This window comes from Globicephala melas, chromosome 20, assembly GCF_963455315.2.
Source record: "Globicephala melas chromosome 20, mGloMel1.2, whole genome shotgun sequence".
Classification (NCBI taxonomy): domain Eukaryota; kingdom Metazoa; phylum Chordata; class Mammalia; order Artiodactyla; family Delphinidae; genus Globicephala; species Globicephala melas.
In genome coordinates, this window is record NC_083333.1 from 42,947,071 (window position 1) to 42,974,822 (window position 27,752).

A 27,752-nucleotide genomic window follows, 5' to 3' on the forward strand; every position below is an offset into this window, starting at 1 on the left:
CACCATACCTAAGGTCAATTAGATTTTCTCCTATGTTATCTTCCAGGAGTTTTATGGTTTTGCATTTTACATTTAGGTCTATAATCCATTTTGAGTTAATTTTTATAAAAAGGGTAAGGTCTGTCTAGATTGATTTTTTTCTTTTTTTTGCATGTGGATGTCCAGTTTCCAGCACCATTTGTTGAAAAGATAGGTCCATTGTATTGCTTTTGCTCCTTTGTCAAGATCAGTTGACTATATCTATGTGGGTCTATTTCTAGGCTGTCTGTTTTGTTCCATTGACCTATTTTTCTCTTGTTTCTCCAGTACCACATCATCTTGATTACTGTAGCTTTATAATAAGTCTTGATATTGGGTAGTGTCCTCTGACTTTGTCTCCTTCAGTATTGAGTTGGGCATTCTGGATTGTTTGCCTCTCCATATAAACTTTAGAGTCAATTTAAAAATATCCACAAAATAACTTTCTGGGATTTTGATTGGGATTGGTATTGAGTCTGTAGATCAGGTTGGGAACAAGAAATATCTTGACAGTATTGAGTCTTCTTATCCATGAACATGAAATATCTTTTTATTCATTTACTTCTTTGGTATCTTTCATCAGATATGAATCTTGTACATATTTTGTTAGAGTTATACCTAAGCATTTCATTTTGGGGGGTGATAATGTAAATGATAATTTTTTTTAAGTTGTTTATTTATTTTTGGCTGTGTTGGATCTTTGCTGCTGCGTGTGGGCTTTCTCTAGTTGTGGCAGGTGGGGGCTACTCTTCTTTGTGATGCGTGGGCTTCTCACTGTGGTGGCTTCTCTTGTTGCGGAGCACGGGCTCTAGGCGTGCGGGCTTCAGTTGTTGTGGCTCGCCGGCTCTAGAGCGCAGGCTCAGTAGTTGTGGCACATGGGCTTAGTTGCTCCGCGGCATGTGGGATCTTCCCGGACCAGGGCTCGAACCCGTGTCCCCTGCATTGGCAGGTGGATTCTTAACCACTGCGCCACCAAGGAAGTCCCTAAAATATAATTAAAAAAAATTTTCAGATACCACTTATTCATTGCTGGTATATGGGAAAGCAATTGACTTTAATGTGTTAACCTTGTATCCTGCAGCTTTGAACTTTGTATCCTGAAACCTTGCTTTAATCGCTTATTCGTAACAGGAGTTTTTTGTTGATTATTTTGAATTTTCTACATGACCATATCATCTGTGAACAAAGACAGTTTTATTTCTACCTTTCCAGTATGTATACCTTTTGTTTCCTGTCCTTTTCTTGTCTTGTTGCATTAGCTAGAACTTCCAGTATGATGTTGAAAAGTAGAAGTGAGAAGGGACATCCTCGCTTGTTCCTCATCTTAGCTGGAAAGCTCAGAGTTTCTCATTAAGTATGATGTTAACTGTAGGGTTTTTGTAGATATTCTTTATCAAGTTGAAGAAGTTCATCTTTATTCCTAGTTTGCTGAGTGTTTTTATCATGAATGGATGTTGGATTTTGTCAAATGTTTTTTCTGCATCTATTCATTTGATCGTGTGATTTTTCTTCTTTAGCCTGTTTCTGTGATGGAGTACATTAATTTAATTTTGAACATTGAAACCGCCTTGCATATTGCTAATATTTTGTTGAGAATTTTGCATCTATGTTTATAAGAGATATTTATTGGTCTGTAGTATTCTTGTAATGTCTTGTAATGTGTCTGATTTTGATATTAGGGTAATGGCTGGCCTAATAGAATGAGTTAGGAAGTGTTCCCTCTGCCTCTATCCTCTGGAAGAGATTGTAGAAAACGGGTATAATTTTTCTTAAATGTTTCGTAGAATTCACAAGTGGACCCATCTGGGCCTGGTGTTTTCTGTTCTGGAAGGTTATTTCTTCTTTGACCTGTGTCTTATCTAGACATGTGTTTAGTCTCCAAGTATTTTAGTATTTTTTCAAGCTATTTTTCTTTTATTGATTTCTAATTTAATTCCATTGTAGTCTGAGAGCAGTTTATAATTTTTTATTCTTTTAAATTAGTTAATGTGTGTTTTATGACCCAGAGTGTGGTCTGTCTTGATGAATGTTCCATGTGAGCTTGAGTAGAATGTATAATGAGCTATTGTTTGATGAAATAGTCTATAGATGTCAATTATATCCAGTTGATGGATGGTGCTGTTTAGTTCAGCTGTAACCTTACTGAGTTACTGCTGCTGGATCTGCGTGTTTCTTACAGAAGGGTGTTAAAATCTCCAACTGTAATAGTAGATTCATATATTTCTCCTTGCTATTCTGTCAGCTTTTGCCTCATGTATTTTGACACTCTGCTGTTAGAGGCATACATGTTAAGGATTGTTACGTCTTCTTGGAGTATTGCCCCTTTTATCATTATGTAATTCCCCTTTTTTATCCCTGATAAGTTTCCTTCTTCTGAAGTCTGCTCTGTCTGAAATTAATATAGTTACTTCCACTTTCTTTTGATTAATGTTAGCATAATATATCTTTTCCCCATCTGTTTATTTTTTTAATGAAACATATTTTAAAATTCTTTTATTTATTGTAAAAAAATTATTTATTTATTGGCTGCGTTGGGTCTTCATTGCTGCGTGCAGGCTTTCTCTAGTTGTGGCGAGCAGGGGCTACTCTTTGTTGTGGTGTGCGGGCTTCTCATTGCTGTGGCTTCTCTTGTTGTGGATCATGGGCTTCAGTAGTTGTGGCTCACGAGCTCTAGAGCGCAGGCTCAGTAGTTGTGGCACATAGGCTTAGTTGCTCCATGGGTTGTGGGATCTTCCTGGCCCAGGGATCGAACTCATGTCCTCTGCATTGGCAGGCAGATTCTTAACCACTGCACCACCTGGGAAGTCCCATCTCTTTATTTTTAATTTATATGTGTCTTTATATTTAAAGTGGGTTTCTTGTGGACAGCATGTAGTTAGGTCTTGTTTTTTGATCTGCTCTGACAGTCTGTTGTTTCATTGGTGTATTTATACCATTGATACCTTTTATGTTTTGTTTTTTTTTTTCTTTTGCGGTACGCGGGCCTCTCACTGCCGCGGCCTCTCCCGTTGTGGAGCACAGGCTCCGGACGCGCAGGCTCAGCGGTCATGGCTTACGGGCCCAGCCACTCCGCGGCATGTGGGATCTTCCCGGACCGGGGCACGAACCCGTGTCCCCTGCATCGGCAGGCAGACTCGCAACCACAGCGCCACCAGGGAAGCCCCCTTTTATGGTTTTAATTGAACATTATATGATGCCATTTTCTCTCCTTTCTTAGCATATCAATTATATTCCTTTTTTTAAGTTTTCTTAGTGATTGCCTTAGAGTTTGCAGTATACATTTACTACTAATCTAGTCCACTTCCAAATAAAACTATACTGCTTCACAGGTAGTGTGAGTACCTTATAATAACAAAATATTCCTAATTCTTCTCTCCCATTCCTTGTGTCATTGCTGTCATTCATTTCCCTTACACATTTGCATCCACACAGAAGCCAACATAATCAAATACATTGCTGCTGTTACTATTTTGAACAAACTATTATCTTCAAGATCAATTAGGAATAAGAGAAGTAAACATTTTTATTTTTCTCTCATTTACTCATTCTCTGATGCTCTTCCTTTCTTTATTGTAGATCTGAGTTTTTGACTTATATAATTTTCCTTCTCTTTAAAGAACTTTTAACATTTCTTGTAAAGCATGTCTACTGGCAACAGATTCCCTCAATTTTTGTTTGTCTGAGAAAGTCTATTCTCACTTTGTAAAAAGACTTTATTTTTTAAGAGCAGTTTAGGTTCACAAAAAGATTGGTTTTCCTTCACTTTGAAGGACAATTTTGAAAGGTACAGGATTCTAGGTTAGTAGTTTTTCTCTCTTGACACTTTAAAGATTTCCTTCCACTCTTTTCTTGCTAGTATGGTTTCTGAGAAGTTGAATGTAATTCTTATCTTTGGTCCTCTGTAGGTAAGGTGTTTTTCTTTTCCTCCAGCTTCTTTCGAGATTTTTTTTTTCTCTAGCTTTGATTTTCTAAATTTTGACTCTAATATGCCTAGGTGTAATTGTTGTTGTTTTTTTTTTCTTTCCCCTCCGTTATCCTTCTCTGAGCTTCCTGGATCTGTGGTTTGGTTTCTGACATTAATTTGGGGAAATTCTTAGTTATTGCTTTAAATATTGCTTCTGTTTCTTTCTCTTTTTCTTCTCCTTCTGGTATTCCTGTTACATGTACGTAACACCTCTTGTACTTTTCCCATAGTTCTTGGATATTTTGTTGTGTTTTTGTTTTTTTCAGTCTTTTTTGTCTTTGCTTCTCAGTTTTGGAAGTTTCTAGTGTCAAGTCCTCAAGAGCAGAGATTCCTTTCCCAGCTGTGTCTAATAATGAGCCCATCAAAGATATTATTTATTTTCTGTTACAGTGTTTTTGATCTCTAGCATTTCTTTTTATTTCTCAGAATTTCCATGTTTCTGCTTGCATTATCCATTGTTAGATATTAATCGTACAGGTCTGATAATTCCAACATTCCTGCCATATCTGATTCTAGTCTTGATGCTTGTTCAGTGTCTTTAAGCGGTGTTTTCTGCCTTTTAGTGTGCCTTGCCATTTTTTGTTGAAAGGCAGACATGATGTACTAGGTAAAAGGAACTGCAATAAATAGGACTTTAATAATGCAGTGGTAAGGTAAGAGGGGAGCGGAAGCATTCTTTAGTCCTATGATTAAATCTTAGTCTTTCCGTGAGCTTGTGCTCCTGGTCTGTGAGCTTCACTGGTGCTTCTCAGGTTTTCTTACCCCCTTAGGTAGAATATTTCTTACCCCCTTAGGTAGCCCCCTTAGGAGGGGCTGGAGTTGGGCATTTACTTTACCCCAGGTAGGTTAAGCTCTGATGGAACCCCAGCAGGTTAAACTCTGGTAAAATAGTTTCTTCTGAGGGCAGGTTTTGTTAAGAACAGAATATTCTAGCATATTTCAGAATGGTTTCTTTTCCCCTCCCCTTGCCGGAAGCATGAGAGGATTTTTCTCTGATATTTACTTTTAGGACCTGGTACAGCTCCTGAAGGTAAGACTCGTAAAAAGCATGAGGGTCTCCCTATGACTGGGTCCTCCTGGAATTTTAAACTCTCAAGCTTGTCCACACTGAGCCTCCAGCACTTCATCAATTACAGTTCAGGTATTCCTACCCCAGCACTAGTTGCCAGGGGTGATTTCTTCTTGTGGGTTTCTGCCCAGGTATGTTGTGATTTTCTGTATCTGCCTGTCTCCAGTTTTTTCAGCAGTGGTTTGCTCTTTGTCCTCACTTCTCTGGTGGATCTAAGGAGAGTTGTTGATTTTTCAGTTTCTCCAGCTTTTTACTTGTGTTGTTAGGATGGAGTGGCAACTTCTAGGCTCCTTACATGTAAGACCAGATATCAGAAATCCTCCTAGTGATTTTAGTTTTATTTCTAATATAAAAGGTTGCATTCTTAAAATATAAAAGCAATATGTGCCCTTTTGTAGACATGTGCTTTCATTTCTCTTGGGTAAATACCTGGGAATAGGGACTTCCCTGGTGGCACAGTGGTTAAGAATCTGCCTGCCAATGCAGGGGACACGGGTTCGATCCCTGGTCCGGGAAGATCCCACATGCCGCAGAGCAACTAAGCCCGTGTGCCACAACTACTGAACCTGCACTTTAGAGCCCGCGAGTCACAACTACTGAAGCCCGCTCACTCTAGGGCCTGCATGCTGCAACTACTGAGCCCGCGTGCTACAGCTACTGAAGCCTCCGCGCCTAGAGCACGTGCTCCACAACAAGAGAAGCCACCGCAATGAGAAGCCCGCACACTGCAAAGAAGAGTAGCCCCTACTCACCACAGCTAGAGAAAGCCCACGCGCAGCAACGAAGACCCAATGCAGCCAAAAATAAATGAATGAATGAATGAATAAAAACACTTAAAAAAATACCTGGGAATACAATGGCTGCATAATATGGTAAATGGAGAATTTTTAAAGAAACTGCCAGTTTTCTCAAATGGTTGTACATTTTATATCCCCATCAGCTGTGTGAGATCCAGTTGCTCCATATCCTTGCTAATGTTTCTTTTTTTTTTTTGCGGTACGCGGGCCTCTCACTGTTGTGGCCTCTCCCGTTGCGGAGCACAGGCTCCGGACGCACAGGCTTAGCGGCCATGGCTCACGGGCCCAGCCGCTCCACGGCATGTGGGATCTTCCCGGACCGGGGCACGAACCCGTGTACCCTGCATCGGCAGGCGGACTCTCAACCACTGCGCCACCAGGGAAGCCCTCATGAAACTTTTATATTTTCTTCTAAGAGTTTTATAGTGTTAGTTCCCACATTTAGGTCCCTTTTATAGTGTTAATTCCCACATTTTGATCCATTTTTGTATATGGTATAAGGGGTTCAACTTCATTCTTTTGCATGTGGATATCCAGTTTTCCAAATACTATTTTTTGTTTGTTTGTTTTTTCAGTACGCAGGCTTCTCACTGCTGTGGCCTCTCCCGCCAAGGAGCACAGGCTCCGGACGCTCAGGCTCAGCAGCCATGGCTCACGGGCCCAGCCGCTCCGCGGCATGTGGGATCTTCCCGGACCGGGGCCCGAACCCGTGTCCCCTGCATCGGCAGGCGGACTCTCAACCACTGCGCCACCAGGGAAGCCCTCCAAATACTATTTTTTGAAGACTTCCCTTTTCCCCAATGAATGAATGGTTTTAGCACCCTTGTTGAAAATCGTTTGACTGTATGGGCAAGAGTTTATTTCCGGGCTCTCCATTCTATTCCATTGGTCTATATGTCTGTCTTGATGCCAGTACCACACTTTTTGGGGTTAGGGTAGCCTTGTAATCAGGAAATGTGAGACTTCCAACTTTGTTCTTTTTCCAGATTGTTTTGGCTCTCCAGGGTCCTTTGAGATTCTGTTTGAATTTTTGGATGGGTTTTAAAATTTCTGCAAAAAACACTGTTGGGCTTTTGAGAGGGATTGCATTGAATCTACATATAGATCACCTTGGCTATTGTGGACATCAAACAATATTAAGTCTTCTAATCCATGAACAAGGAATATCTTTCCATTTATTTGTATCTTTAACTTCTTTGAGCAACATTTTGTAGTTTTTAGTGTACAAGTCTTTCACCTCTTTGGTTAAAGTTTTTCCCTAAGTATTTTATGTTATTTTTGATGCTATTGTAAATAGAATGTTTTATTAATTTCCCTTTGAGATTGTTCATTATTTTTAAAATAACTTTATTTATTTATTTATGGCTGCATTGGATCTTCGTTGCTGTGTGCAGGCTTGCTCTAGTTATGGCGAGCGGGGGCTACTCTTCATTGTGGTGTGCGAGCTTCTCATTGTGGTGGCTTCTCTTGTTGTGGAGCACGGGCTCTAGGCCCAAGGGCTTCAGTAGTTGTGGCATATGGGCTCAGTAGTTGTGGCTCACGGGCTCTAGAGTGCAGGCTCTGTAGTTGTGGGGCACAGGCTTAGTTGCTCTGCGGCATGTGGGATCTTCCCAGACCAGGGCTCGAACCCATGTCCCCTGCATTGGCAGGTTGATTCTTTTTTTTAAAAAAATAAATTTATTATTTATTTATTTATTTTATTTTTGGCTGTGTTGAGTCTCCGTTGCTGTGCACGGGCTTTCTCTAGTTGCAGCCAGTGGGGCTACTCTTTTTTTTTTTTTATTTTTTTTTTATTTTTTTATTTTTTGCGGTACGCGGGCCTTTCACTGTTGTGGCCTCTCCCGTTGCGGAGCACAGGCTCCGGACGCGCAGGCTCAGCGGCCATGGCTCACGGGCCCAGCCGCTCCGCGGCATGTGGGATCTTCCCGGACCGGGGCACGAACCCGTGTCCCCTGCATCGGCAGGCGGACTCCCAACCACTGCGCCACCAGGGAAGCCCTAGGGGCTACTCTTTTTTGTGGTGTGTGGGCTTCTCATCGTGGTGGCTTCTCTTGTTGTGGAGCACGGGCTCTAGGCATGTGAACTTAAGTAGTTGTGGCACGTGGGCTCTGTAGTTGTGGCACGTGGGCTCAGTAGTTGTGGCTCACGGACTCTAGGGCGCAGGCTCAGTAGTTGTGGCGCATGGGCTTAGTTGCTCCGTGGCATGTGGGATCTTCCCGGACCAGGGCTCGAACCCGTGTCCCCTGCATTGGCAGGTGGATTCTCAACCACTGTGCCACCAGGGAGGCCTGGCAGGTGGATTCTTAATCACTGCGCCTCCAGAGAAGTCTTGAGATTGTTCATTGTTAGAGTATGGAAAAGCAACTGATTTTTTTTTTTTAAAGAAGGTTATCTCCCTTTTAAATTTATTATTTATTTATTTATTTATGGCCGTGTTGGGTCTTCGTTGCTGCGTGCAGGCTTTCTCTAGTTGCGACGAGAGGGATCTACTCTTTGTTGCGGTGCGTGGGCTTCTCATTGCGGTGGTTTCTCTTGTTGCGGAGCACGGGCTGTAGGTACGTGGGCTTCAGTAATTGTGGCACGCAGACCCAGTAGTTGTTCCTCACGGGCTCTAGAGCGCAGGCTCAGTAGTTGTGGTGCACAGGCTTAGTTGCTCCGCGGCATGTGGGATCTTCGCGGACCAGGGCTTGAACCCGTGTCCCCTGCATTTGCAGGCGGATTCTTAACTACTGCGCCATCAGGGAAGCCCCCTACAAAGCCATTTCTTAATGTTGCACATATTGGTTATCCCTCCCTTTTTTGGCTGTTATAAACAGTAGCGCAAAAGACATCTTTTGTGAACCAGTGTGACAGGTTTTGAATAGCTGTATTGCCGGTTTACTGGATGTTATTATGAATCTTTCTATTTTTTCTCATCTGAGAAATGAAAAATATATTGTTTACATTTGAACTTTTTATTAATAGAGTTGAATATCATTTCATATACTATTGGCCTTTTAATTTTTTTGGTAACAATTTTATATTTGTAATTTTTTTGGCCTATTTTTGTATTGCTTTGAACATACATGATATATATTGTAGGTACACCCTTTGTTATCTATCATTGCAAAATTTCATTGTGTCTGTCTTTTGTGTTTTAACTTTGCCGTATTAGTTAAATCTGTCAGTTGAGTGAATTTTTTAAGTTAGCTTTCTCCCACCTTGCTAATCTGCAGCTAACTGAAAGGCGCATTTTGGTTTAGAATTCTCTTTTGTCGTGTCTTTCTAGATTTTTATATTCTAGTTAATGTTTCTGGACTTGATTCAGTCTGTGGTATCATGAGTCTACAAATTAAAATTTCTAATTAGCATCCTGTGACCAATCAGTCACTTGAGACTTATCCAGAAATCTTAGAACTTGCCTTAAAATAACGCATAATAGGATTTATATTACCTATACTGAGTATGAGTTGTCTACTCTTCTACCCGCTTTCCCTTGGAAAGAGGAAAGTGAGACCATTTCAAATAGAAACTAAAACTTTCTCATATCTTTTAATCCAGATATATTAACAGTTGATCCTTTTTTTTGTTTTTTTTTTTTTTTGGCCACACCGTGTGTCTTGTGAAATCTTAGTTCCCCGGCCAGGGATTGAACCCAGGCTCTTGTCAGTGAAAGCCCGGAGTCCTAACCACTGGACCGCCAGGGAATCCCCTACAGATTGTGTCTTTAGATGCTTTGACAACCGTAAACAATTCAGTGACAATTTTGGTGAGTAGGTTGTTTTTTTTTTCCTCCCCACATTTTCCTATTTTCCTCTTTAATGGAACTTTACTCTGAAGGTATATATATTCTAACATTTAAGCACTGGTTCCAAAACCTACATTATTTGGCTGCTTTATAAACATTTAACATTTTGGTTTATTTAAGTCTTTTTTTTTTTTTTGGCTGGGCCACACAGCTTGCAGGATCTTAGTTCCACGACCAGGGATTGAACCTGAGCCCACAGCAGTGAAAGCACCGAGTCCTAACCACTGGACCGCCAGGAATTCCTTATTTAAGTCTTATTGATGTGTACATAAATAATTATTTATGTAAGCATCATAATTAATGTTAGAATCAAGTACCTTCGATTATTGTGGAACTGCAAGTAATATTGTACAGAATGTTTCCCTCTATCTCCCAGGTTCTGCCTGTCTGCTCACTTTTCAGATAAATTAACTAAAGGAAGTTTAGTTTATTATTTATTTGAAGCCTTCCCCTCCCCATATCAAAGTTTTTCGTTTTGTTTTGTTTTGTTTGCTTAAGTGGTCATTTGTGTAGTAATTCAAGGAGTTTTTATTTAATATCCATTAAAAAAAAGTTTTTTTTTTCTTTTTGGCCACACTGCGTGGCACGTGGGACCTTAGTTGCCCGACCAGGGATCGAACCCATGCGCCCTGCAGTGGAAGCGCGGAGTCTTTTTTGGCCACACCGGGCGACATGTGGGATCTTAGTTCCCCGGTCAGGGATTGAACCCATGCCCCCTGCATTGGGAGTGTGGAGTCTTAACCACTGGACCATCAGGGAAGTCCTGAAGCACAGAATCTTAACCACTGAAACACCAGGGAAGTCCCAATATCCATTTTTAAGTAGTAGTTTGGTAAGTGTGAAAGCATGTCTGAAGTATCCTTTATCTACAAGAAACTTAAAACCAATTGCAAAGACAGTAGAGACAAACAGAAGACATATTTTTCAAGGGAAGAATTTATAAATAGTATTAACATTAAGATAAAACCTCACATTTTTTAAAAAAGATTTATTTATTATTTATTTATTTTATTTATTTTTGGCTGTGTCAGGTCTTAGTTGCGGCATGCAGGATCTTTCGTTACGGCAGGCGGGCTCTTCGTTGTGGTGCACAGGCCTCTCTCTAGTTGTGGGGTGCAGGTTTTTCTCTTCTCTAATTGTGGTTCGCAGGCTCCAGAGCGTGTGGGCTCTGTAGTTTGTGGCATGCGGGCTGTAGTTGAGGCGTGCAAGCTCAGTAGTTGCGGCACGCAGGCTTAGTTGCCGCGCGGCATGTGGGATCTTACTTCCCTGACTACTGATCGAACCTGCGTCCCCTGCATTGTAAGGTGGATTCTCTATCACTGGACCACCAGGGAAGTCCCAAAACCTCACATTTTTAATTCCTGATCTTGTTGGGATTTCTGAGTTTATCTGTGAACTGTGTTCTGCTTTCTATGCAGAATGGATCCCTTTTTTAAAAAATTCTGGCCACACTGCGGCTTGTGGGATTTCAGCTCCCGACCAGGGATTGAACCTGGGCCACAGCAGTGAAAGCACCTAATCCTAACTACTAGACCACCAGGGAACTCCCGGAATGGATCCATTTTAAAATAAGTAATCTTCAGGAGTTCCCTGGTGGCCTAGTGGTTAGGATTCCAGGCTTTTACTGCCATGTTCCAGGTTCAATCCCTGGTTAGGGAACTGAGATCCCGCAAGACATGAGTCATGGCCAAAAAAAAAAAACTGGAGTCCCATTGAATAAATCCTTGCATTAGAAGGAACAAATGATAACAATAGCCAACCTTTTTATTCCTTTTTAATACAGGTCACAGAGAAAGAACATGAACTTTGCAATTGTACATACTTACATTCTTTCACTTTCACTTTAGTTGGTTTTGAGTGATAGTGAAAGACTCGCTGATGAGGAATAGCTAAGTTTCCATATGGCTGTGTACAAATATAAAGTATATGAGTGTATAATGGTTTTCAAGTTTTATTTGTATTTGGCAAGTTTTAAAACATATTTAAACAGCTTTAAGCTGATATGGATTGCTCTAGTGACTGTTGTTTTAAGAATTTAGATGACTTATCATTTGATTATACAAGGTGTATTTGTCTTCCTAAGTTAGGTTTCCTAACCTTCAGACCAGATCCAACCAAGGGTATCATTTTTCTTAATAATGATAATGTTAATAGTGATGATAATAAAAAAAATGAATTCATTGTTTAGTGTATGCTAGGCACTAAATGCATTACATAATCATATAGCTAACCCTAGGTACAGAGAGGTTATATAACCTACTGTAGGTCATAAAATTGGTAACTGATTCAAACCTAGACAGTTCAGCTCCTTGGGTCCATGCACATCATCACACAGTCTACTGCCTGTCATTAAAAACCGCACCATATATATATATATATATATGTTTTTTAATAGATTTATTTTATTTTTGGCTGCATTGGGTCTTCGTTGCTGCGTGCGGGCTTTCTCTAGTTGCGGCAAGTGGGGGCTACTCTTTGTTGCGGTGCGCGGGCTTCAGTAGTTGCAGTGCATGGGCTCAGTAACTGTGGCTCGTGGGTTCTAGAATGCAGGCTCAGTAGTTGTGGCGCATGGGCTTAGTTGCTCTGTGGCATGTAGGATCTTCCTGGACCAGGGATAGAACCCATGTCCCCTGCATTGGCAGGAGGATTCTTAACCATGGAGCCACCAGGGCAGTCTCCACACCATATTTTAATTATCTGTTTGTGTCTGTGCTACTTCTTATTAGAATCTAAGTTCCTTAAGGACTAAGAGCCATGATTCATTCTTTTTCACCTGTGGTCTTCCATGGTATCTGACGTATAGTAGGTGTTCAATAAATACGTATTGAGTGAACTAAAGCAAAACGTAAAGAAATGCAGTAATAAGTCTGTCATATTTTTTGGGCTTGAATTTCTTTTTTTTTTTAAATTTATGTATTATTTATTTTGGACTGTGTTGGGTCTTCATTGCTGCACGCGGGCTTTCTCTAGTTGTGGTGAGTGGGGGCTACTCTTCGTTGTGGTGCACGGGCTTCTCATTGCAGTGGCTTCTTTTCTTGCAGAGCACGGGCTCTAGGCACACGGGCTTCAGTAGTTGTGGCTTGTGGGCTCTAGGGCACAGGCTCAGTAGTTGTGGGGCACAGGATTAGTTGCTCCGCGGCACGTGGGATCTTCCTGGACTAGAGCTCGAATCCATGTCTTCTGCATTGGCAGGCGGATTCTTAACCACTGTGCCACCAGGGAAGTCCCCTGAATTTCTTCATATGCTTATTCTATTGACTTTATGTGTAACAAACAAAATTATATTTGGGACTACTTTTCATTAGCTTTAATTTGTATTTTATTTCCCTTTGAGGAATACAATCAAGATATTTACTAATTGTAAAGATTCTGTACAGTGTTTTAAATATTAAGGAAATGCAGAGTGTAAAAATTGTAAATTACGTACTTTTTAGATTAAATGGAGAGAAAAACTGATTCCATAGCATTATATAATATTGTATTATATGCTATTGTTTTTTCCAGTTTTATTGAAATATAATTAACAAAAAATTATATATCTTTAAGATATACAACTTGATGTTTTGATATACATATACATTGTGAAATAATCATCACAAGCTAATTAACATGTCCATCACCTCACACATTTACCATTTTCTGTTTTTTTTTGTTTTTTCTTTGTGGTGAGAACACTTAAGATCTACCCTATTAGCAAATTTCAAGCGTGCAGTACAGCAATAGATACATTGCTGTACATTAGATTTCCAGAACTTAGTCATCTTGTGTAACTGAAACTTTGTGCCCTTTGACCAATATCTCCCCGTTTCCCCCTCCCTCCAGTTGCTGGCAGCCAGCATTCTACTTTCTGCTTCTGTGGGTTTGATTATTTTAGATTCCACATATGTGATATCATGCAGTATTTGTCTTTCTGTGTCTGGCCTATTTCATTTAGTGTAATGTCCTCCAGATTCATCCATGTTGTCACAAATGGCAGGATTTCCTTCTTTTTTAAGACTGAATAGTATTCCATTGTGTATATATATATATGTCTGTGTGTATATATATATATACACATATATATATACACATATATGTCTGTGTATATATATATATGCACACACACACATAAGCATAACATTTTCATATATATATGTCTGTATATATACGCACACACACACACATAAACATAACATATTTTCATATATATATACATCTATATATGTATATATATACATATTTATATATGTCTGTGTGTGTGTATATATATATATATATACGCACACACACACACATAAACATAACATATTTTCTTTATCCATTCATCCATCACTGACAGACATTTAGTTTGTTTCCATATCATAGCTATTGTGAGTAATGCTGCAATGAACATGGGAGATATAGATTTCATTCCTTTATGTTGTATACCCAAAAGTGAGATTGCTGGATCATAAAATAGTTGTTTTTAATTTTTTGAAGAATCTTCATGCTGTTTTCCATAATGGCTGTACCAATTTACATTCCCACCAACAGTATTTCAGAGGTTCCCTTTTCTCCATATCCTTGCCACCACTTGTTTAGTATGTTTTGTCTTTTTTCATAATACATATGCTTGTTCTTAAATGCTAAAGTGAAGAGTTAGTTCTCCAAATCAGTGCTTCTTAACTTTTTTTTTTCCAAGATGTTAATAGAAAAGGATGTTTTCTTGGTACACCAGAAAGAAGAGGCTCACACAAGGAGGGTGTCAGAGGCCTCTCATTGCTCAAGACCTGTTGGCTGCCCCAAGGGCCAAGGAAATCAATATTTTGGCAAATCTGTAATTCATATTTGGAACTGCCACAGAATATTGCTTGGAAATTCTCTGCTGTAAATAGTTTCAAACTTTTAGAATTACAAGGGATCTTCTTTTCCAGATCCCTTATAATAAAATATTATTTTATTTTTCTATGTATATATTCTATTATAAATAATAATTTTATAAACATATTTATTTATATATTTTATTTATTTGTGTCTTCTCTTTTTCCTGCCCTTAATCCCCAGATATTTGTCCATTTTATTAGTCTTTTTTTAAACATTTAATTTATTTGGTATTGGGTCTTAGTTGCAGCACACAGGATCTTCATTGTGGTGTGCAGGCTTCTCTCTAGTTGTGGTGTGTGGGCTCCAGAGCACGTGGACTCAGTAGTTGTGGTATGCGGGTTAGTTGCCCCCCGGCATGTGGGATCTTAGTTCCCTGACCAGGGAGCGAACCTGCATCCCCGCCTGCACCCCCAGCATTGGAAGGCGGATTCTTAACCACTGGACCATCAGGGAAGTCCCTTATTAGTTTTTTCAAAAAACTGACTTTCGATTTTTTAAATCCTCAACTGAATGTTTATTTTCTATTTCGTTAATTTCTGCTCTTATCTTCATTATTTCCTTCTACTTTCTTTGGGTTTATTTTGTAGTTTTTTTTTTAACTTCTTGAGATGGATACTTGACTTATTAATTGCTTTTCTAGTATATTCACTTAAAGCTGTAAATTTTCCTCCTAAAAATATATTGCTTTTAGCTGTATCCCCCACTTTTTTTGGTTTGTTTGTTTTGGGGGAAATTCTCCAGGCAGTGACTGTAGCTCTTGTTGCTCGCTGCTGCTGCTGCTCCTCCTCCTTCACTCCTGTCCTCCCCCCCCACAATAGCTTTGTGAAGGTATATTCAATATTCACATACAATAATCTGCATATATTAAAATGTGTAATTTGGTACTTTTTGACCTATGAATGCAACAAGGGTAATGAACATATCCATCACCCCCACAGCGTTTCCTCATGTCCCTTTGTAATCCATTTCTCCCCTTCTCCTCATCCCCAGGCAACCACTGATCTGCCTCTACAGTTTTTGACATTTAGTGTTTTTTTCATTCAATTTAAAATATTTTGTGATTTTTGATCTGGAATGTTTAGATGTACCTGGAGATTTTCTAGTTTACTTGTATTATGGTCAGGAAACATATGATTTCAGTCCTTTAGACTTTTAAGACTTGCTTTATGACCCAAGATATGGTCAACTTTTAAAATGCTTGTGTGTGCTTCAAAAGAGTATAGCTGTTGGATGTAATGTTTTATGTATGTCTTGCTAAGTCAAGTTTGTTAATTTTGTTTAAATCTTCCATTTTTACTGATTTTTTTTCTCTTGCTTGTTTTGGTCAACGTTTGCACGTAATTTTTTTCTCATTCTTTTTTTTTTTTTTTTTTTGCCGTACACGGGCCTCTCACCGCTGCGCCCTCTCCCGTTGCGGAGCACAGGCTCCAGACGCGCAGGCCCAGCGGCCATGGCTTAGGAGCCCAGCCGCTCCATGGCATGTGGGATCCTCCCGGACCGGGGCACGAACCCGTGTCCCCTGCATTGGCAGGCGGACTCTCAACCACTGCGCCACCAGGGATGCCCTTTCTCATTCTTTACCTTCACTATTTTCAATCTTTATGTTTTAGGTATATCTCACATAAACGGCTCATTGTACTTTTATTTTTCTTTTTAAATCCAGTCTGAAAATCTTTGCCTTCTAAATAAAGCATTTATTAATCTATTTACGTTTAATGTAACTACTGTTATTTGGCTTTAAATCTACCATTTTCTTATGTACATTCTCACATTCTCTTAATTAGAAAAGTTAAAAAAAATTTTTTTATTGTTGTTGTTTTTTGGATGTGTGTCAATACCCCAGGAACTATAACAGCCATCCCTGACTTAAAAAAAGATCCAGTGTTAATTGATCATTTTACCCTTCTCCTGGATAATACAGGGATCTTAGAGCACTTAATCTCCATTTATCTCCCTCTGATTTACATGGTATTATTGTGGTGTAGTTTAATTTTCTTATGTATGTATGTATATTTAGTTAAATACATTATTACTGTTATATAGTATAATGTTCATTTAGCTTTACCCAAATATTGACTGTTTTTGTTGTTCTTTATTCTAGTAATCCTTTTAGAATCATTCTTTTTTTGTTTGAAGAATACCCTTTGTAATGTTTAATGTAGGTCTGTTGATGGCAAAGTCTGTTTTTGTTTCTTTGAGCATACTTTTGCTTTACCTTATTTTTTTACCTTCGTTTGGAATCCCTATGTTTTTTTTTAAATAAATTTATTTATTTATTTATTTTTGGCTGAGTTAGGTCTTTGTTGCTGCACGCGGGCTTTCTCTAGTTGCAGTGAGTAGGAGCTACTCTTCATTGCGGTGCGCGGGCTTCTCATTGCGGTGGCTTCCCTTGTTGCGGAGCACGGGCTCTAGGTGCATAGGCTTCAGTAGTTGTGGCATGCAGGCTCTAGAGCGCAGGCTCAGTAGTTGTAGCACACAGGCTTAGTTGCTCTGCAGCATGTGGGATCTTCCCAGGCCAGGGCTCGAACCCGTGTCCCCTGCACTGGCAGGTGGATTCTTAACCACTGCACCACCAGGGAAGCCCTCCTACCTTGTTTTAATTGTAGTTGATTTACAGTATTAGTTTTAGGTGTACAGCATAGCAATTCAGCGTTTTTACAGATTATACTCCATTTCAAGTTATTACAAAATAATGGCTCTATTTCTTTGTGCCATGCAAGATATCCTTGTTGCTTATCTACTTTATACATGGTAGTTTGTATTTCTTAATTCCATACCCCTATCTTGCTCCTCACCCCTTCTCTCTGTCCATTGTCAATCACTAGTTCTTTATAACTGAGTTTTGTTACATAAATTCATTTGTTTTATTTATTTTTATTTTTATTTTTAAAATAAATTTATTTATTTTTTGGCCGTGTTGGGTCTTCGTTGTTGCGCGTGGGCTTTCTCTAATTGAGGTGAGTGGGGGCTACTCTTTGTTGCGGTGTGTGGGCTTCTCATTGCGGTGGTTTCTCTTGTTGCAGAGCACTGGCTCTAGGCGCACGGGCTTCAGTAGTTGTGGCACGTGGGCTCAGTAGTTGTGGCTCGCAGGCTCTAGAGCGCAGGCTCAGTAGTTGTGGCGCATGAGCTTAGTTGCTCCGCGCCACGTGGGTTCTTCCCGGACCAGGGCTTGAACTCGTGTGCCCTGCATTGGCAGGTGGATTCTTAACCACTGAGCCACCAGGGAAGCCCTGTTTTATTTTTTAGAATTCCAAGTATAAGTGATAATGTACAGTATTTGTCTTTCTCTGACTCATCACATATTGCAGATGGAAGGGTTTTATTCTTTTTTATGGCTAAGTTTCTGTTGTATATAAATTACATCTTTCATTCATCTGTTGATGGACACTTGGGTTGCTCCCATATCTTGGCTATTGTAAATAATGCTGCTGTGAACATTGGGGTACATGTATCTTTTCAAATTAGTGTTTTCATTGTTTTTTTTTTGATACATAACCCAGGAGTGGAATTGCTGGATCATATGGTAGTTCTATTTTTGTTTTTTTAAGGAGCCTCCGTACTGTTTTCCATAGTGACTGCACCAATTTACATTCCCACCAACCGTGTACAAGGGTTCCCTTTTCTCTGCATCTTTGCCAGCATTTATTATTTGTAGACTTTTTGATGATAGCCATTCTGACAGGTGTGAGGTGATATCTCGTTGTTTTGATTTGTATTTCTCTAATAACTAGCAATTTGGGACATCTTTTCATGTGCTTGTTAGCCACCTGTATGTCTTTTTTGGAAAAATGTCTCTTCTGGCTTTCTTCCCGTTTTTTGATTGGGTTATTTGTTCTTTTGATACTGAGTTGTAAGAGCTATTTATATATTTTGAATATTAATCCCTTGTTGCTCATGTCATTTGAAAATGTTTTCTCCCATTCCAAAGGTTGTCTTTTCATTTTATCGATGGTTTCCTTTGCTGTGCAAAAGCTTTTAAGTTTAATTAGGTCCCATTTGTTTATGTTTGCTTTTATTTCTTTTGCTTTGTGAGACAGACCCCCCAAAATATTGTTGTGATGTCAAAGAGTGTTCTGCCCATGTTCTTTTCTAGGAGTTTTACGGTTTTAAGTCTTACATTTAAGTCTTTAATCCATTTTGAGTTTATTTTTGTGTATGGTTTAAGGAAATATTCTAATCTCATTGTTTTACATGTAGCTGTTCCATTTTCCTGGCACCACTTACTGAAGAGACTGTCTTTTCTCCATTGTATATTCTTTAAAAAAAAAAAAAAAAATATATATATATATATTTATTTATTTATGGCTGTGCCAGGTCTTAGTTGCAGCATGCAGAATCTTTTAGTTGCAGTTTGTGGACTTCTTGGTTGCAGCATGCAGGCTTCTTAGTTGTGACATGCATGCGGGATCTTGTTCCCTGACCAGGGATTGAACCTGGGTGCCCTGTATTGGGAGTGTGGAGTCTTATGCACTGGACCACCTGGGAAGCCTCTCCATTGTATATCCTTGCCTCCTTTGTCATACATTAATTGACCATAGGTGCCTGGGTTATAAAGTTTATTTTCGAGGATTATTTTTTGCTGGCTGTAAAACTCTAGATTGCAATTATTTTCTTCCAGTACATTCACTCTTTTATTCAAGCTGTCCTCTTTCTTCCATTGTTGATCTTAAGAAGTCAGCTCTCAGGCTGTTATTTCTTTAAAAATAGCCCTCCTCCAAACCTCCCTACCCCAGATGCTCATAGTCTTTGTTTTTCTGAAGTTTAACTATACTGTATGCACTTGGATTCCTTTTTATGTAGCCTGCTTGGGATTTGAAGGGCTTGGTGAATCTATGGCTTAATATCTTAAATTGGTTTTAGAATGGTCTTGGTCATTATCTCTTCAGATACTGCTTCTGCTCCATTCTGTCCTCTCATCTGCGCTCTTGGGATTCCAGTTAAATATATGTTTGTTCTCCTAACAGATCCTCCATCTTTCTTATCCTTTCCCGTATTTTTTATTCTTTTGTTATTATGTGCCTTGTTTGGATCTTTTATTCTGGTTTATCGTCCAACTCATTAATTCTTTCCTCAGCTGTATCTAATCAGCTTTTTTAAAAAAATAAATTTATTTATTTATGGCTGCATTGGGTCTTTGTTGCTGCACACAGGCTTTGTCTAGTTGTGGCTAGTGGAGGCTACTCTTTGTTGCGGTGTGTGGGCATCTCATTGCGGTGGCTTCTCTTGTTGTGGAGCATGGGCTGTAGGCATGCTGGCTTCAGTAGTTGTGGCACGTGGGCTCAGTAGTTGTGGCACTAAGGATCAATAGTTGTGGCTTGCAGGCTCTGGAGTGCAGGCTCAGTAGTTGTGGCGCATGGACTTAGTTGCTCCATGGCATGTGGGATCTTCCCGGATGGGCTCGATCTCATGTCCCCTGCATTGGCAGGTGGATTCTTAACCATTTTGCCACCAGGGAAGTCCCTAGTCTGCTTTTAAGGTTGTCCATTGAAGGTGTTTTTCTTTGTGTTTTGTTTCAGTTTTTGTCATTGTATATTTTTGTTCTATAATTTATTTTTCCAAGTGTACAGGTTGTTTTTGTGGGTTTTTTTGGCGGGGGTAGCTTGTCATTCTCTGCCAGATTTTTCAAGCTTGGGCTTTTATCTTCTTGAACATAGTAAGAAAGTATATAAATATATCTGCTAATACCTGGGACTCCTGTTTTATCATCCATTGTTTTAACTGTTTTCATTTAAATTTGTCTTGTCCTCTGATGTGCCAGCGTTTATTTGATTATTGTATGTTAAATTAGGAAAATTATATGGTCAAAATAACATGATATTTTCTTTGTCTAGGGAAGATTTTTGTTTACTTCGTCTGGGGGTCACTAGTACTAGTTATAATCTTTTTCCAACATCAGGGCTTCAGATTTTCTGAAGTCTTATTGCATTCCATGTGTGGACTAGTTTTCTTCTTAGTCACCTTTACTATGAGGTTATCACCTTTTGAGGTTCAGGTCCAAAGGAGGAACTGGTTTGCCAAGACCCCTCCCCACCAGTCTTGATGGACCCTGAATTCCAACTTTTGTCCCAAGGGCCTACTAGACTCAGCCTCTAAGGCATGTCTACCAAATCAACAAATGACTCTAGAACAACAGTGGCCTGGCATGGGATAGCTTCCTACTTTTGTAATCCTATTTCTTTTTCATCTTGACTTCCTTATCTTGTTGCTTTTTGATGCTTTTAAGAAGAGATTTTTTCCCCCATCTAACTTTTTTAGTTTTGAGGGAGTTGGGTAAGTGAGAGGGAGAATTTGTTTAAATTATATACTACACCGTTACTTGAAATAAAGTTTCTAATTGTTTTATAGGTGAAGAAACTGAGATCCAAACAGGTTAAGTAATACTGTAAGACCACATAATCAGCGGCAGAACCAGGTCTACAATCTATGTCTTTGTGTTACTCTAGTACTTGTACTAATGATAAGTCATTTTAACTAAATATACAACAGTCATTTAGTTAAAATAGGTATACTCTAGAAGGGATTTCTTCGTTCTCTTGGGCCTGATTTGTATTTGGTATATGGCTAATTCTCTTTAGAATTTTTAGATAGCCTAATGGGGTAGGATCATTACTATATTATATAAATCCATTTCAAAATATGGAACTGTGAATATAGTTACTGCTTGATCTGTAACTGTGCAATACACCAGAATGGTTTCTAAAACCACAGAAACAATATGGTAGGTAGGTTGCCAAAAAAACAAAATAAAACCATCACATGTTTAATCTAGTACTGAACTATACAGGCGTATGTGGGCTATATAGAATTATGTGGGCTAGGTTTCCTGTTACTTACATACAGCAGTGGCTTGGAGGAAATGACATTCTGAGTTCCAAATAGACAATATATAAAGGAACTTTTAAAGTACAGTTGAATTGGAGCTTCTAATGTTGGGATTTTTAGAAGATTTTACATTTGAATCTCAATATAATATGAGAGCAGAATCCATTAGAGGCCTGTTTATATGACGTAAGCAATGACAACTTTGGCTGACTTTCTGTATGTTTTTTCTATTTCAATCTTTTAAAAAATGTGGCCTCCTGAGTGTACCACCTTGTAGTTCTCTCTTTGTACTTCCTTTTCTGTGATTAAATTTCACCATGTTTAAACATAAAGAGGGAGAAAAGTGTATCATGGCTCAACTAATGATTACCTTTCAATCCAAGATTATTATGCTCAAATATTTTATTTTATTTTTTTATTAATGAATCTATTTTTGGCTGTGCTGGGTCTTCGTTTCTGTGTGAGGGCTTTCTCTAGTTGCGGCAAGCGGGGGCCACTCTTCATCGCGGTGCGCGGGCCTCTCACTATTGCGGCCTCTCTTGTTGCGGAGCACAAGCTCCAGACGCACAGGCTCAGTAGTTGTGGCTCACGGGCCCAGTTGCTGTGCGGCATGTGGGATCTTCCCAGACCAGGGCTCGAACCTGTGTCCCCTGTATTAGCAGGCAGATTCTCAACCACTGCGCCACCAGGGAAGCCCTCAAATATTTTTAAAATAAATTTATTTATATATTTATTTTTGGCTGCATTGGGTCTTTGTTGCTGCATGCAGGCTTTCTCTAGTTATGGAGAGCGGGGGCTACTCTTCATTGTGGTGTGGGAGCTTCTCATTGTGGTGGCTTCTCCTGTTGCGGAGCACGGACTCTAGGTGCGTCGGCTTCAGTAGTTGTGGCACGTGAGCTCAGTAGTTGTGGTTCATGGGCTCTAGGGCGCAGGCTCAGTAGTTGTGGCACATGGGCTTAGTTTCTCCGTGGCATGTGAGATCTTCCCAGACCAGGGCTCGAACCCATGTCCCCTGCATTGGCAGATGGATTCTTAACCACTGCACCACCAGGGAAGTCCCAATCATGCTCAAATATTAATATAAGAAGGCTTTTTTGATGCAGCGAGAGGGAGAAAGAGTGTGTATATGTGTATATAGAGGGCTAACATTAAAATGTTAAATGAAGTGAGGAAGAAGAGGTGTTGTTCTAAACTTAAAACTTATTGCTTCTTCCAATAAAAATTAATTAAAAAATCTAATTGCTTCTGCTAAATTTTAGTGGTGAAATAACAACTTTAGTTAATTGTAAACTTCCTTCTTGATATAAATGTAGCATCTTCTGAAAAACTGTTCTGTACTTTGCTTATCTTGGAGCTTGTTATAAATCAGTACATAAAGAGCTTCCGGGGCTTCCCTGGTGGCACAGTCGTTAAGAATCTGCCTGCCAATGCAGGGGACACGGGTTCGATCCCTGGTCCAGGAAGATCCCACATGTGGCAGAACAACTAAGCCCGTATGCCACAGCTACTGAGCCTGTGCTCTAGAGTCTGCGAGCTACAACTACTGAAGCCCATGCACCGCAACTACTGAGCTCACGCACCGCAACTGCTGAACTCACACATCACAACTACTGAAGTCCACGCGCTCTAGGGGCCTGCGTGCCGCAACTACTGAGCCTGCATGGTGCAACTACTGAAGCCTCCGTGCCTGGAGCCCGTGCCCCGCAACAAGAGAAGCCACAGCAATGAGAAGCCTGTGCATCGCAACGAAGAGTAGCCCCTGCTCGCCGCAACTAGAGAAAGCCTGTGCGCAGCAATGAACATGGAACGCAGCCAAAAAAAAAGTAGCATATTAAAAAAAAAAGAGCTTCCTCCTTTTTATGATTTTTTTAAAATTTTTATATATTTATTTATTTATGTATTTATTTTTGGCTGTGTTGGGTCTTCATTGCTGCGCACAGGCTTTCTCTAGTTGCGGCGAGCAGGGGCTACTCTTCGTTGCGATGCACAGGCTTCTCACTGCGGTGGCTTCTCATTGCAGAGCACGGGCTCTAGGCATGCAGGCTTCAGTAGTTGTGGCACGTGGGCTCAGTAGTTGTGGCTCACGGGCTCTAGAGAGCAGGCTCAGTAGCTGTGGCGCACGGGCTTATTGCTCCGCAGCATGTGGGATCTTCTCGGACCAGGGATCGAACCTGTGTCTCCTGCACTGGCAGGCAGATTCTTAACCACTGTGCTGCCAGGGAAGTCCCCTTTTTATAATTAAATGGAATGAATTTATCATAAATCATTAAGAATCTATGCTGCAATGAATAGTATTGTACATATCTCACATCATTTATCTAGGATAAATTCCTGAAGTGGAATTGCTGGGTCAGAAGGTATTTGTATTTGTGATTTTGATTGATATTGTCAAATTGCACTTTATAGAAATTGTATCAACACCTACCAGCTTGTTAGTCAGACACCCTGCTCAGCAGCATATCTATATCTCAAATTTTTTGATCTTTGTTAATCTGATGGTAAAAAATGATTATTTTGCACTGCCTTTACTTTACATTTCTTTATATTGTAAAATTTAAATCTTTCATATATTTAAAAAGCCATTTGTATTTCACTTTTCTGTAATCTGTTCAAGTCATTGTCCATTTTACTTGGGTGCTGCCCTTTTTTACTGATTTAACTTTTTCCATAATATGGGTTGTAGTATTTTTTCCCTGATTTGTTATATGTCTTTTGATTTTTGCTTATGGTTATTTTTATAATGCCAAGGTGTTTTGTATTAATGTATTTGTTTCTTTTATAACTTCTAGATCTTAAGACATTTAGTTATTAAAACATTTTAAAAATGTTAATTGAAGTAGAGTTGATTTGTAATTTTATGTTAGCTTCAGATGTACAGTATACTGATTCAGTATTTTTCAGATTATACTCCATTAAAAGTTATTACAAGATAATGGTTATAATTCCCTGTGCTATACAATATATCCTTGTTGCTGATCTATTTTATACATAGTAGTTTGTATCTGTTAGTCTCATACCCCTGTCTTGCCCCTCCTACCTCTGTCTCCCCTTTGGTAATCACTAGTTTTCTATATCTGTGAGTCTGTTTCTGTTTTGCATATACGTTCATTTGTATTATTTTTTAGATTCCATATATAAGTGATTATCATACAGTATTTGTCTTTCTCTGCCTGTCATATTTCACTAAGCATAATATTCTCTAGGTCCATCCACATTGCTGCAAATGGCAGAATTTCATTCCTTTTTATGGCTAATTTTCCTGTGTGTGTGTGTGTGTGTGTGTGTGTGTGTGTGTGTATCAAACCCACCCATGTCCCCTGCAGTGGAAGCATGGAGTCTTAACCAGTGGATCGCCAGGGAAGTCCCTGTAGCACATCTTTATTTGTTTGTCTCTTGGTGGGCACTTGGGCTGCTTCCGTGTCTTGGCTGTTGTAAATAGTGCTACTGTGAACATTGGGGTGCACGTATCTTTTTGAATGAGTGTTATTGTTTTTTCTGTATTCATACCCAGGAGTGGAATTGCTGGCTCATATGGTAGTTCCATTTTTAGTTTTTTGAGGAACCTCCATACTGTTCCCCATAGTGGCTGCACCAATTTACATTCCCACCAACAGTGTACAAGAGCTCCCTTTTCTCCACATCCTTGCCAACATATATTATTTGTAGACCTTTTGGTGATAGCCATTCTGACATAGGTATGAGGTGATAATCTCATTGTTGTTTTGATTTGCATTTCTCTAATAATTTGTGGTGTTGAGCATCTTTTCATGTGCTTAAGACATATTTAGAAAGGCTTTTGCCAGCCAGAGATTATTTTTTTAAATCACTATTTTAGTAGTTCCTGTTATTTAAATCTTTGTTCCATCTGGAATTTTCCTAATAGGTATAAGGTATGAATGCAACTTAGATTTTTGCTTCAACACCATTTATGGAATAATCCATCTTTTTCCCCACATCCAGTTGCCACCTTTATCATATACTAAATTATATATGTATTTGATTCTTCTTCTTACTCTTCGAATATGCTCTGTATTCGAGTTTAGTTCCATACTTATAGTTACTGTAACTTTGTAATATGTTCTAATGTCTGGTAGAGCAAGCCCTCTCGTTACACTTTATTTTTCTGAATTCATTTAGTTCCTCTTATTTATTTTTGCATATGGACATTGGAGTCAGATTGCATAATTATAAAATGAAAAAAATCCTGTTGGTATTTTTATTGGGATCATATGATATGTAACTTAAGAGAATTAACAATATTTAAGATATATCCCCAACTAAGAATATTATTTACCTTTACATTGTTTGTCTTCTGTGTCTTTAAGTAGTGTTAAAATTTTCTTCGTAAAGATTTTACATATTTCTTATTAAATATATTCCTAGGTGTTTTATACTTTTTGTTGCTATTATGAATGGGGTCTTATCTTCCATTATATCTCCTAGTTATGAGATATACGAGGTTCTTGATCCCTCTATATTAATTTTGTATCATGCTACCTTACTAAATTTTCTTTTTATTTCTAATAGTTTCTCAGTTGACTCTTTTAGATTTTCCTGACATATAGTCTTATCACTTGCAAGCATTGAACTTTTATCTATACCAATTTTATTAAGAGTTTCTATCAAGAGTGGCTACTGAACTTTTATTCTGTTTTCAGCATCTATGGAGTAAATTATATTCGTCTTTTAAATCTGTTTTACTGAATTGGTTTAGTTGTGTTTAAAACACTATAAGAAATGTTTTGGCGTTAAGGTAGATGGTATCCATCTGTTTTTAGTATGACCCCCCTCCTTAAAAATTATAAACTTTTTACTGTGAAAATTATCATTACCTCAGAAAAATGCATGTAACAGTTTTACAGCTTAGCACTATAACCCTAAGAACCTCTCACATCACCCCTTCTTTTTTTTTTTTTTTTTTTTTTTTGCGGTACGCGGGCCTCCCACCGCCGTGGCCTCTCTTCGCTGCGGAGCACAGGCTCCGGACGCGTAGGCTCCGTGGCCATGGCTCACGGGCCCAGCCGCTCCGCGGCACGCGGGATCCTCCCGGACCGGGGCACGAACCCGTGTCCCCCGCATCGGCAGGTGGACTCTCAACCACTGCGCCACCAGGGAAGCCCTCATATGCCCCCTTCTGATCACATCCTCTCCTTCCCCAAAGAGACTACCTTACTTTGACTTTTGAGGTAGGAATTTTCTTTTTCTTTTTAAAAATATTTATTTATTTATTTGGTTGTTCCAGGTCTTACTTGCAGCATGTGGGCTCCTTAGTTGCGGCAGGGGGCTCCTTAGTTGTGGCACAGGGCTCCTTAGTTGCGGCATGCATGTGGGATCTAGTTCCCTGACCAGGGATCAAGCCTGCACCCCCTGCATTGGGAGTGCAGAGTCTTATCTGCTGCGCCACCAGGGAAGTCCTCAATAATTTTCTTAATTTGCTTTATAGTGTGACGATGTAAGTGTGCATCCCTGAGCAATATAGCTTAATTTACCCTTTTTTTTTTTTGTATTTTATATAAATGGAATCACAGTAAATACTGTGTGGTTGCTTTCACTCAGTATTACGTTTTAAAGATTTATCCATGTCATTTTGTGTAGCTGCAGTGCCCTGTATTCCATTATAGGAATATACTGAATGTATTTATCCATTCTCCCACTGGTGGACATTGATGAACATCTGGATTGTTTCAGTTTGGGGCTACTGTGCACAGTGCTGCTATGTACTTAATGTTCAGGCTGGTGCACATAAGCACACTTTTCCATAAAATATATGCCTAGGAGTGGTCTTGCTAGGTTATAGGGTATGCATATCTTTAGGTTATAGCAGTTACACTACTTCCAGGAGTGGGTACCATCTTTTCTTGTCCTCATTAACACTTGATATTTTCAGACTTCTTGCTGTTAGCTAACTTGGTGGGTATCTGATGGAGGTTTTAATTTTTATTTCCTGATTTTAATGAGGTTGGTTACCTTTTATATGTATATTGGACATATTTATTTCCTCTGTTGTGATGTATCTGTTAAAAGTTTTTTGTCCATTTTTCTACTGGGTTCTGTGTCTTTTTCTAAAATTTAAAGGAATTCTTTTTATGTTCTGGATATAAGTTCTCTGCCCCTTGTGTGTTACAAATATCTTCTGCATCTTCACTTTCTTAACGGTGCCTCTTTTGTTTTTTTTACAAGTTACCTTGTTTTTGTTTGTTTTTATTTATTTTTGGCTGTGTTGGGTCTTCGTTGCTACACTCGGGCTTTCTCTAGTTGCGTCGAGTAGGGGCTACACTTCGTTGCGGTGTGTGGGCTTCTCATTGTGGTAGCTTCTCTTGTTGCAGAGCACGGGCTCTAGGTGCGCGGGCAGCACGTGGGCTCTAGAACACAGGCTCAGTAGTTGTGGCACACAGGCTTAGTAGCTCTGTGGCATTTGGGATCTTACCAGACCAGGGCTCGAACCCGTGTCCC

The 27,752-nt window shown here is 39.4% G+C and overlaps 1 protein-coding gene across 2 annotated transcripts in view; it reads left to right on the top strand.

The window, feature by feature from the left end:
• Positions 1-27,752, top strand: part of NPEPPS (aminopeptidase puromycin sensitive) — a 97,641-nt gene that overhangs the window by 17,143 nt on the left and 52,746 nt on the right. Inside the window, exon 3 of one of the 2 annotated variants that reach the window (XM_030840080.2) lies at positions 9,462-9,596. The exons of the other annotated variant lie outside the window; for it this stretch is intronic. Coding sequence (XP_030695940.1) covers positions 9,462-9,596 — 135 coding nt within the window. The remainder of the gene's footprint in view (positions 1-9,461; positions 9,597-27,752) is intronic. 2 annotated transcript variants of the gene reach the window in all.